Below are 12,794 nucleotides of genomic sequence, written 5' to 3'. Positions count from 1 at the left end.
CAGGTCGGACACTGGGCCAGGACCTGCGTACACTGCCAGACCGCCAAAGTCCAGCAACACGTGAAGGCTACCCTCCAGAAGTTCCAGCCGATGCACAGGAGGTTCCAACACATCCACATGGTCGTCGTCGACCCCCTGCCAGTCTCTCAGGGTGCCAGGTATATCTTTACCATGGTAGACAGGTTCACCAGATGGCCGGAAGCCGTACCACTCGCAGACACGTCCACTGAGTCCTGTGCCAGGACGCTCATTGCAAACTGGATCACCAGGTTTGGCCTCCCAACGGACATCACCTCTGACAGAGGGGCACAGTTCACGTCTGGTTTGTGGACAGCACTGGCACAGCTCCTGGGCGCCCAGCTGCATCACACCACAACGTACCTTCCCCAGTCCAATGGTTTGGTGGAGCAATTCCACCAGCATCTCAAGTCGGCCCTGATGGCAGGCCTCAAGTGGACAGATGAGCTTCCCTGGGTCCTACTGGGCATCCGCACAGCCCCCAAAGAGGACCTGGGCACCTTGGCAAAATTGGTCTATGGCGCCCCCCCGACGGTCCCAGGCAAGCCCGTACCAGAGGCCCAAGGTTCAGAAGAAACTCCAGCAGTGGTGCTAACGAGGCTGTGGGACAAGGTAGGGACCCTGGCACCGGTCCCGAACTCCAGGCATTGTCCCATACCATCCTTCACCCCTAAAGACCTCTAAGACTGTGAGTATGCTTTTGTTCGCAGAGGCATGCACAGGTCACCTCTACAGTGGCTGTACGAGGGACCCTTCAAGGTGATCCGGGCCAATGGAACCACGTGTGTCGTGGAGGTGGGTGGCCAGGAAGAGACTTTTACAGTGGACCACCTCAAACCGGCATTGAGCAACCAGTGAGGGTACCCGCACACCAGCGAGGCCGGCCACCCAGGCAAGCCACACAGACTGGGGGCTCTACTCCCCCGATGGATGTTTCTGGGGGGGGGGGGTTGGGGGGGTTGGTGTGGCGGCCCGCACATGTGGGACTCGAACTGCCATTGGGAGCCGCGGGCAGATACGCGGTAGCGCGTTTGGAACTACCCACTCGGGGTAGACCTCCTGGGGACAGTCTGACATCATGTCCGCCCCGTGGGTCGCAGGGGTCCATGAGAGGGGAGATTTAAGCGTGAGGTTTTGAATCAGTAAAGGCATTCTGAGTTCAGCTCTCTTTGCCTCCGTGTGTTTCTTTAGTAGCGCGTTGTGTGCGACTACTGTCAATATTTAATCTCCCATAAATGCATACAAAGAAACTTATAAATAGATGCAATTGCAAAGGTGGTAGTCAAAGCTTCAACTTTCATAGGAGATTAAGTACCACCAAATACTACTGACAAACTCCTACAGATGCACTTTATAAAGTATGGCAATTGCAACGCAAAAAGACCATCAGAGATTGCAAAAAGCAGTGGGCCCAGTCCTTCACAGGCACAGCCCTCCCTGCCATTGACAGAAGTGATACCTCAAAAGGGCAGCATATAAAATTAAGTAACCTGGCACCCTTTTCTCAATATTATTGTCAGGGAGAGGTTCAGAAGCTTTACGTCACACCACCAGGTTCAGGAACAACTACTTTCCTACATCCTTAAGGTTCATGAACCTACTTCCACAACCTCATTCCTACCTCAGTAATGGAACAGTACAGACTACCTCTCATTACTATTAACATCTCTGATTGTGTCTTTTTTTTGCACAGTCTTTTTTCCCTCTCCACTGTCTTGTATCTTTTGTGTTGCCTGAATCTGCATGTCTGTGATGCTACTACAGTCAGCCCTCCTTACCTGTAGGGATTGGTTCAGGGACCCCCCCCCCCCCCCCCCCGCGGATACCAAAATTTGCAGATGCTCAAGTCCGTTATATAAAATGGCGTAGTATTTGCATATAACCTACACACATCCTCCCATATACTTTTAATCATCTCTCGATTACTTATAATACCTAGTACAATATAAATATTTGTTATACTGTAATGTTTAGGGAATGTTGCCAATAAAAAAAACTGCTGTACGTGTTCCTCTCGCTCACAACACAAGCAGCGAGCGAACAAGACATGAGGCGAACAACGATCAAACAATGAATAAAACTTGTAATCATCTCTACATTACAGAACTTATAACACCTAATACAATGGAAATGCAATGTAAATAGTTGTTACACTGTCTTATTGACAAGAAAAAAAGATTGTACATGTTCCTCCCGCTCACAACACAAGCAGCGAACAAATGAGATGCGAGGTGAACATTGATTGAGCAACGAGTAAAACTTGTAATACCTGTACAGTAGTTGTTACACTGTCTTGTTTTTGGAATAAGGACGCTTTGGAGGAGGCTCAATAATATTAAAGTCAGGAACTGTGGAGGTTGAGGGCTGAGGATCTTTAAGTGTTGAACGTCGAGACTTCAGAATTGCAGATACTTCAGTTAGAAACATTGTTATAGGAAGCTGTCTTCTTTTTCTTTGCACCATCAAACAAATCTTGCAGGCATGTTGTTATCCCTCGGTTGACAAGGAGGCTTCATTCCATCGAAGGATCATAGTTGAGGATCGTATTCTTTAACATTTATGCCTGTTGAAAACCTGCTGCAAAATTTTCAACTGTCCAAATTGATGGCTCCGCCTCCTCTAAATCTTCATCATCATCTTCTGTAGAGGCTTTCAGCAGATCTACGAGTTCCTCGTCGGTAAGGGTTTGTCAGTGCTCTTCTATGTGTTCCTCAACGTCATCCTCGATCATGTCAGAGAAGCGTTCCCCACCAACTTCCCTTGCAACATTCAGAATATCCCTGATTTCTGCATCAAAAGTGGGGAAGCCCCTGAAATCACTGACTGTCTTACTCCATAGTGGGTTCCAACGTGCATTGACTGTCTCGGGCTTTATGGCGTCTACAGCCTCTGCAATTGTGAATTTCTTCCATAAATCCATGATGCTGCAGTCAGGGTTAGGATCAAGGGCAGCATGAATCCTCCCGAAGGTGAGGTGGGTGTAAGTTGCATTAATGCACTAGATAATGCCTTGATCAAGTGGCTGAAACAGTGACGTAGTATTAGGCGGCAGGAATATCACTTCCGCATTATTGTCGGCAAAGCAGAGAGATTGCGGATAGCCAGGAGCATTGTCAATTATGAGGAGAGCCTTGAATGGCAGCCCCTTCTCTTTGAGGGATTTCTTGACTTCAGGAATGAAGCACTGGTGGAACCATTCCAAGAACAAGATCGCCATCATCCAAGCCTTCTTGTTGTGTTGCCAATAGGCAATTTTTGCTTTTGTTCTTAAGGGCCCGGGGATTGTTTGCTCAGTAGACGAGTCCTGGCTTGATCATGCGACCGGCTGCGTTGCCACACAGCACCAGAGTAAGGCGATCTTTCCAGGCCTTGAACCCCGGGGCCTGCTGGGCACTCTTATGGATGTAGGTACGATTGGGCATCTTCTTCCAATTGAAGACTTGCTCTAGAAGGTAGCCTTTCTCTTCTACGAGTTTCTTAAGCTCCTCTGGGAATTCTGCTGTGGCTTCGGCTTTAGCCGATGCAGATTCTCCCGTGATCTTTACATAGGAGAATGTGGCTCTTGAGGCTGTAGCACTTTACATAGCCAGCCAGCCATCCCTTACTAGCCTTAAACTCTTTTCTCTCGCTCTCATCAACCCCATCACAGTAGTACTCATAGAAACTAAGAGCTTTTTCACATATAATTTGGCCATTGACAGGGATATGCTTCTGTGACATGTCCTCTAGCCACACATTTAACGATTTCTCAGTCTTCACAAGCACTTTATCACAAACCAGAGACCATTTTTGCTGTTGTAGGGGCAGCAATTACACTTCCACGAATTTCAGCTTCTTTCTGCTTTATTGTGCAAGTACAAGATTCATTCTTACCGACCTTACGGCCCACTTCGGAATGTGACATGCCACTTTTCAAAAGATCTAATATTTCTACTTTCTCAGTGAGAGATAGCACTTTACACTCCCTCTTAGCCTTTGAGGAATTGGTTTGACCACCTAATTGCTTTTTAGGAACTATTTTTTTCCACAGGAACAAAGTAGCGCATGAACGAGACGTGAGGCGAATAAAGCTTGTTCAAGTGCTGAAAGAGCACTTCTGGGTTTTCTCGATTCACGGTTGGTTGAATTTGCACATGCAGAACTCGCGGATAAGGAGGGCCGACTGTACAAGCAAGTTTTTCACTATAGTTGTACCTCACTGTATCTGTGCACATGACAATAAATTTTGACCTTAATAGTCAAAATTGAAAATCTTATGGTTGGAACGTTTGGATCCATGAGTTGAAATACTATAATAAAAAATCTACTTCCTTTCCTGTGATGAAAGAAGCATTCCTCTGAGCAGAAAAAAAATATTCATTCCTTTGACCTTCAGCTGTGCATGAGAAAATCCAAACTAAAAGTTCAATAAAACTTTCAGTAAAAATAAATGTAATGGCTTATGCACCGTGAAATCAATGATATCAAAACTGTGCCTCAAACAATGACCATTTTATTGATCTGCAAATGAAGGGAGTGTAGTGATGTGCTACACACAGCGCTGAAATAATGACACGCAGTCGGTAAGTCGTTTCGAGACTAGTTTATTCAAACTTCGCGGTGCTGGCATTTAACCCCTAGTGCCCGCCCTCTCCAGGCGGAAATGACGTCAGAGGAGCATTACCAAAGTCTCCCCCCATGCGCTGGCTATTTGGGAGCCGGTTCGCCTGCGCAGAAAGTGGGTCACCACAGGAGCAACAGAAAACTATAGTATAGGGTCATGTTGAATATCAGGTCACAGAGTGTTTTCAAGCAACGCTAGCAGGACCAAACCAGGTTACAAAACTGTTCTGCAATGCCACAATGAAGGAATGTTCTTTACTCTTTTAGTGCCATAACCCTAGCAACAAACCAACTCATTCCAAACTGCAACCAAATTTATTACATGAAAGATGTGGAAGCTTTAGAGAAGGTGCAAAGGAGACTTACTAGGATACTGCCTGGATTAGAGAGCATGTCTTATGAGGAAAGGTTGTGTGAACTAAGGCTTTTCTCTCTGGAGCAAAGAAGAATGAGAGGCAACTTGATAGAGGTATACAAGATGATTTAAGGCATAGATAGAGTGGACAGCCAGATACCTCTCCCCAGGATGGTAATGGTGATGGCGAGAGAACATTCTTTTAAGATGAGTTTAGGAGAAATGTCAGTTAAAACACAGGGAGTGTAAGTTCCTGGAATGCACTGATGGAGGTAAAGGTACATTAGGGACATTGGAGAGACTCTTAGGTAGGCACATGGAAGAAACAAAAATAGAGGGTTATGTAGAAGGGAAGGACAAGGTTGATTGTAGATTAGGTTAAAAGGTCAACACAACACTGTGGACCAAAGGGCCTGTACTGTGCTCTACCATGTTCTATCACTACCATTGTCCTTGTTATTTCAAAGAAGCTAATGACCTAGATAGTAAGACAATGAATCAACAGAGTTGCAGATGTCTGATCTGTCTGTTAACCTTTGTTTTCATTGCTACAGCAAGATAATTGAAAATCTGGGAGAATAACTACTCTGAAGCAGTAATCCCAAAGTTACTTATGACACTTTCTTTAATAGCAATCTTTACAATAATAAAGACATTTCTATCATAGTCATCAGGTACACCATTCTGAGAATTCTGAGTACTCAACATCTGAGCCACAGGCAAATACTTTCAGCAAATACTCAAAAGACTTCCCTTGGAGTCTGTTCTTGCTCCAATTTAGTTTTTTTTTTAGCAGTCATTATCCTGCTATCACAGAAATAAATTTTTGCTGATATTAGACACAGGATTCCATCTGGATGAGAGAAATCTAAAGATTCACTATCTGAAGGAAGAAATTCTTACTCACATCAGACTGAAATGTGTTACCATTTATCTTGAGAAGATCCCTCCTGGTTTTCTATTTCCTCACTATTAGAAACATTCTCTCAACATCTACCTGTCAAGCCCCCTCACAATTGCAGAATGCTTTGCACTTAGAAGAAATCCAGTGTTATCATTCTTGTAATTTAACTTTCTTATGCATGTTTTTATTTTTACGTACATCACATGTAATGGCTCACAGAAATTTCCCGCAAAATTACAGAGCCGTTGCCTCTGTATTTTTCTGGGAAGTTCTTAGTTTCAGTGGCGAGTGTTACATTACTTGAATCTGGCTATCATCTTGGTTAATGGTTATCGATAAATTTTCTGTAATCAGTAGTCTGGTATGAGAAGACAACTTTACTCTAGTCTCTATTTCTCACCATGTTTTTTTCTTCCTTCCTCCCTCATCTTTGCTCCTGTAACACTTAATAAAACAGTCATAAGCAGCAATAAGTTTTACGCCTCATTTTTGACTTACGGAAGAACCTTCGGATCGCAAAAGCATCAAGATCCAACACCAATTTCCAGCTGTAGGTAAGATGAGTCCTCCTATTCTCACATCTCCCATTTTGTTGCACATTCACTCCTTACAGGTACCTATTCAATTCTCTGAAAACCACAGTTGATTCTGCTCCACTACTTTTACTGACAGTGCATTACAAATCCTAGTGACTTGTTGCACACAAATATTTTCCTCATCTTAAGTTTTCTGTTGTCCATCACATTTAATGTCTTGCAATTCTTTACACCTTCAGCAATAATCTCTACCTACAACGTGTATGATTTTAAATACCTCTCTCATATCCCCTCACAACCTCTTGCTTCAAGAAAAATCCTCCATTCCCTGTTCTATTCACAACTATATGGAGTTAGAACTATAGAACATTACAGCATAGAAACAGCTGTGCTGAACCATTTTTCTGCCCAGTCGTTATTTTAGCAAATTTCCTCTGCCCCCTCTGCAAAGCCTCTGTAGTTTTCTTTACGCAACACACACAAAATGCTGGTGGAATGCAGCAGGCCAGGCAGCATCTATAAGGAGAAGCACTGTCGACGTTTCGGGCCGAGACCCTTCGTCAGGACTAACTGAAATAGAAGATAGTAAGAGATAAAAGATCTCTTAAAGATAGTAGGATCTCAAAGTCTCTCTGCACATCGTTTCTCCAACATCGAGGAAATCACATTCTGAATACCAAATACACAACACTAGGCTGAAGGAATGCATCTCTGCTTCAGTTCTTCAGAAAGGAACGTTTCAGTTCTTGATGATGGGAAGGGCAAAAGTAAAAAAGACCAACGTTGAATCTCTTGCAGTCCATGGGAAAGAGCTGCAAGAAAGGGAGTAGTAGATAGGGATGCAAGAATGAATCCGTTATAAATGGTTCTTTCAAACTGTTGAAAAGAAAGAGATGAGAAAGATGTGTCTACTGGTTGAATCTTGTTAAGGGTGGCTGAAATTGTACAGAATGATTGTGGAGTCTGGTGAGGTAGAAGGTGAACACCAGGGAAAAATCCAATTTTGTTCTGTCCAAAAGGAACACTCGATGAGCCAGATGGCCAAATTCTGTTCCTATGTCTTATGATAAGAGACAGGTGTTGGTAATAGTCATGGGTTCAGGTAACTACAGTACAGAGTAAGCCGCAGCTCAGGAAAAAGGAAGACACCTCAGAGGCAACTGATAGAAAGTAGATTTATAGGATTTTATCAACCCTCTCTTTTCTTTACGTTTTATTGTTAGCAAATTTCCATAGAAATACTTGTCCCTTTGTCTTAATACAGACTATAATTAGTCTAAATATATTACACTCACTAGTTTTCCAGTGTCTACCGAACTCAAAGAAAATTTTTCCAGAACCCTTTAAAAGGCATTTCGACAGTTACATGAATTAGAAAGGTTTGGAGGGATATGACCCACACATAGACATATGGAACTACATCAGTTAGGCAATTTGGTCAGCACAGATCGGTTTGGCCGAAGGGCCTATGTCTGTGCTGTATAGTTCTATAACTTTTCTTAGTTTAAATACGATTTTCTTTTAGTAAAACTATTTTAATTTTGTCATAATAATATGATGATTTTTGAAACACTCTTTTGGACATACGTATTTTTTTCTAAACTGTGGTGATCAATACTGGGAGTAATATTCCATGGTGGCTAGCCAAAGGCCTAGGAAAATTGTATCCCTTCAGCTTTCATACCACATTTTTATTTATACAAGTCTAGGGTTCCAAAGGGTTCACTCATGGCTCTCTCAACAAATCCAGCTGCTTCCAAGGATTTATGCAAATGAAAACACTATAGTCAGTAAATGACTATAGATTAAGAAAGTACTGAACTGCTGATGAACATATCCCCACTTTTTTGTACCTTTTCTTGTGACCGTTAAAAGTTTTATAAAAATCTACATCATTCTTCTCGGTAGTAACAACTTTATTTTCTTCATCAAATGCAGCAAATGCATAAATCAAATGGGTGCAAGTAAAAGGATTAATATCCTCCGGTAAATACCGAGCAAATCCAGATCTGTATTGTGCCCAGTTTGTGAAATAACACGAAAGTATGTAAGTACCACCTACAAAATAAAAAAATAAAGCATCTTATAATAAAACAAGTATTTGATGTAATATTTTATGTTTAAATGTAATCCTTTCTGTTTTACTAAAAGTGATGTACATTTTATAGCAGCAATGAATTAAAACTTTACTAAATACCACTTATGTTTGTCATAGAAATTAACATTTTTGAAGTAGTTAAAATATTCAATTTCAAGAAATCTACAAGCATACTTACAGCATAGTTTCTATTATGTTATTTGTTTAATAAGTTATCATTAACAAAAAGATTGCTGAGATATGATAACTAGCTGTTGCTTTTGCATTTGACAATAGTGTGACTTACCCAACTGCAGTTGGGACAATATAAAGATTCCTACTGGAAAAAAAAAGTCAAACACTTATTTTATTGTTTTGATTTCTTCTAGTATTAGACATGCATCTTATTTGTACATTGCCATTAATATTTCATAAATGCACCATTTTCCAAGACTATATTCTATCCAGTAAAGAAAAATAGTTGAGAGTTCTTCTTTAAATCACACACTGTTGTTCTTATCTTTGATCTTAAAGCATAATGATTTGTACAGTCAATCCATTCTAATAAATAATAATTGAGACAAATACAGAAAAGTAAATGGATACTTATTGCAAAGTCAAACACAAAAACAATTTATGGTCAAGATAAATGTACATAAAATTCTGTCAAAAATGTAAGGCTAAATAGCTGTAGGAAGGGGCCCAGGCATCCGACTATTTTGTAGAATAACATAAAGCCTATATGGATATGTAACTGGACGAGCTTCTAGAGGCCTTGACTAATAATGAACAGAATTTGAGTTCTAATCTTACTGTGGGAGTTTACTTAAAACAATCTTGAAAACAAAATTACTTTTAGTAAAAGGAATCATAAAGATTATTGGTTTTAGAAATCTCTATGGATTTCCAAAAGATTGGATGCTAATTTATCAGTTTTACAAATCTCTCCCCTGTCTACTCTACAAATGAAATCTAGATTTTTCTCTATTTGTCAATTTTGAAGGGTCCTGGTTCTAAAACATTAATTACTTCTTACACAGATGCTTTACGGATTTGTTCAGTCTCCTGTTTCTGTGACAAATTTCTAAAGACAGTCTGCCTATATATTGTTGAACAGTTTTTGAATAAATTGTTAAAACTTATACTTACCAAAAAGTTTAAGTATCATTTCCATACTTTGTTTAGTGTCTCTGTAGCTTTACGCTTCATGTAATTGAGGGTATTTTTGTAGTGCTGATGGAACTTTGCAATGCTTCCACATTACCTACAATATATATATGGTTATTAGTTTCATATAAGAACCCTGTGTTTTATTTCCCAAAGTCAAGGTGCAGGGAGTATTATTAGTTTGTTTTAAATCCTTTGCATAACTGCTTGGTGTTTTACTTTAAAGTGAAGCCTATTCTCAATTAACCTTATCTGATCAGTAATAATTGATTAAAATATCTAAGAACAAATATAAATTTATCACAGAAGAAAAGTGAAAAGTCACAAATGAAATGTTATTAAAATACCCAAAATGATACGTTTATATGTGTGATTTGTCACACATACATCAAAGCATAGTGAAATGTGTTGCATCAATTGTGCTCTGCGGCCCCTGAGTGTCACCACGCTTCCAGCACTAATAAAGCATAACCACAATTGTTATAAAATTTAAAAATGGTATGGTTATAAGATTAGCTGCTTGAACATTGATATTTGCAGCATTTGTATATAATCAGAACCAATAACCAATAATAACTATTAAAATTTTATCTCTATACATTAAGTTTTGAATTCTTCGGAGCTCTCCTTCTGAACATCTGAATGCATTCAGTTTCCTTCTGCTCACGTTACCCTGTTCTACATATCTCTCAACCATTTTACTGCTCCTTACTAACTCAATGTCCTGTTGTTTAACAATCAAACTCTATGCATCTGCTCTCTAAAGATCCAATGTGAAAATTCTAGTGCACTCTCTTGTTTCAGGGAATGTCTTCAATTTCCAGCATTATGTCTAAACAAAAAGCCTCTTCAAAATATGCCAAGTGATCTGAGCTCCAATCAGGTTATTAATTCAGAACATTTAATGAAACAATGAACTAGATATTAAACACCTGGTTAAAAAAGGGCTGAAGTTAAGAAATTTGTTGACTATTATTTTCCAATAGCACACATAGGAACTCTAGGATTTGAGAATGACACAGTCACTATGATTTCCTGATCAAAATGCACCTCAAATATTGAATAGGCGACTGCCAATCATGATCTCCCTTATGCAAATGAAACATATTTGCATCAGGCATAATTAGGATGTTATTCATGTGCACTGATCCTTTACAGTGGCTGCAAGAATTTAGGTCACACTTTTTGAGGTAAACAAGCTACTGAGTTACAGGAAGAAGTTGGGCAGGTTAGGACTTTATTCCTTGGAATGAAGAAATCCAGGGGGTGGTTTTATAGAAAGCATTAAAATTATGAGGGGCAGTCTTTTCCCAGAGAAGAGAATCAAAAACTAGAGAGCATAGGATAAAGCTGAAAAGTAAAAGATTTAAAAGTGACCCAAGGAGTAATTTCCTCATGTACAGAGTGATGCATATATGGAATGAGCTCCCAGAGGAAGTGGTTGAAACAGGTATAACAACAATATTTAATATTCAGTTTGACAGGTACATATATAGGAAAGGCTTAAAGGGATTTAGGCCAAACAGGACTAGATTAAATGGATAACTTGGATGACATGGATGAGTTGGATTAAAGGATCTAATTCCATGCTGCACTGCTCTTTGACTCTCTCTGCAGTCTTTTGTGTCTTTCATAGCTCTGGGATGCCCATTAACAGGTCAGAGTCATACAGCAACGAAAAAGACCTTTTGGGTCAATTGTCCATTGCCAACCAAGATGCCTATCCAATCTAATCCCATTTACCAACATTTGGCCTCTAACTTTCAAAAACTTTCCTATCCACGTACCTGTCTAACTGTATTTTAAAATTATTAAAGCTCCTTCAGCATCTTCCTTGGGAAGCTCATTCCACATATGGACCACCCACTGTGTAAAAAAACCCTGCAATTTCCTATTAAATCTCTCCCCTCTCACTTTAATTCCCCAAGCATACAAACCCTATCTATGCCCCCCATGGCATTATTACACACCTATGTAAGATTGCTTAAGTTTTCTACATTCCAAAGGAAAAGTGTTTTATCCCAGGGGTTCCTAACCTGGGGTCCACAGACCCTTTGCTTGATATTGGTATTGGTCCATGGTATAAAAAAGGTTGGGAACCCCTGCTCTAGCCTGTTCAACCTCTGCCCATATTTCAGTCCTTTTGAGTTCTGGCAACAACCTTGAAAATCTTTTCTACACTCTTTCCAGTTTAATAACTTCTTTCCTATAAGAGCGTGCTGGGGAACCCAGCTGGTCATATGGCATATGTGGAAGAGGGAAGGGACTGGACAAGGAGAGGCAGGCTGGCAGGATGGAGTTGAGGTATGAGGAGACCAATTTAGTAGGGCAAGAGCAGGCAGAAACAATGGGCCTAACCAGGACAGTCCTGTTGTGGATCTTGGGTAAGTGGAAAGTGTGGGATTGAGGCTCTTATCAGATAGGAGGCTATGGAGGGGAGATCTCTCCTGAGATCTGCAACAGTGCAGGAGATGATGGCCTTGCATTTATTACTGGGGTCACTGTCCAGGGTTAATTTTGAATACTCCAAGTGCAGCCTCATCAACATCTTGTAGAACGCAACATCGCAAGTTTTATACTTTATACCCTTAACGCTGAAAGCCAGCATGCCAAAAGCTTTAGTCACCAATTTTACCTGTGACTGCACTTTCATGAAACCAGGTATCTGAACTCCAAAGGTCCGTTGGTTCTACAAACCTCTCCAGGGTCCAACCATTCAATGTGAAAATTCTATCTTGATTTGGCTTTACAAAATGCCTAAAGATAAATAAATACCCAAAGAGAAATAAGTACATTGGTTTATCACTGTCACATGTGCCAAGTGGAAAACTCACACATACCATTCATACAGATCATTACGACAGCACATTGCAATAGTATGTTGCATTGCAAGTAGGGTGTGATTTATGCCAATGATCGGGGTTCAATTCCCACCACTGTCTGTAAGGAGTTTGTACATTCTCCCTGTGATCAAGTGGGTTTCCTCCCAAAGACAATGGCTAGAATTTCTAAGTTGTGATTGGCACCAGAGGCATGACATTTGCCGGCAGCCCCCAGCACACCCTGGGACTTTGTTGGTCATTGATACAAACACTGCAGTTCACTTTGCGTTTTGTTATTACTGTGTGACATATA

General features: G+C 40.6%; 1 protein-coding gene across 1 annotated transcript in view; it reads right to left on the bottom strand.

The window, feature by feature from the left end:
- The window catches only part of LOC140717354 (acidic mammalian chitinase-like), a 57,762-nt gene that overhangs the window by 43,935 nt on the left and 1,033 nt on the right, over positions 1 to 12,794 (bottom strand). Inside the window, exons 2-5 of the mRNA XM_073030860.1 lie at positions 12,295 to 12,416; positions 9,642 to 9,756; positions 8,800 to 8,832; positions 8,269 to 8,473 (exon numbers count right to left, since the gene is read on the bottom strand). Coding sequence (XP_072886961.1) covers positions 8,269 to 8,473; positions 8,800 to 8,832; positions 9,642 to 9,666 — 263 coding nt within the window. The 5' untranslated portion in view covers positions 9,667 to 9,756; positions 12,295 to 12,416. The remainder of the gene's footprint in view (positions 1 to 8,268; positions 8,474 to 8,799; positions 8,833 to 9,641; positions 9,757 to 12,294; positions 12,417 to 12,794) is intronic.

The sequence above is a fragment of the Hemitrygon akajei genome, chromosome 27 (genome assembly GCF_048418815.1).
Source record: "Hemitrygon akajei chromosome 27, sHemAka1.3, whole genome shotgun sequence".
Classification (NCBI taxonomy): domain Eukaryota; kingdom Metazoa; phylum Chordata; class Chondrichthyes; order Myliobatiformes; family Dasyatidae; genus Hemitrygon; species Hemitrygon akajei.
This window is presented reverse-complemented; position numbering and strand designations above follow the sequence as displayed.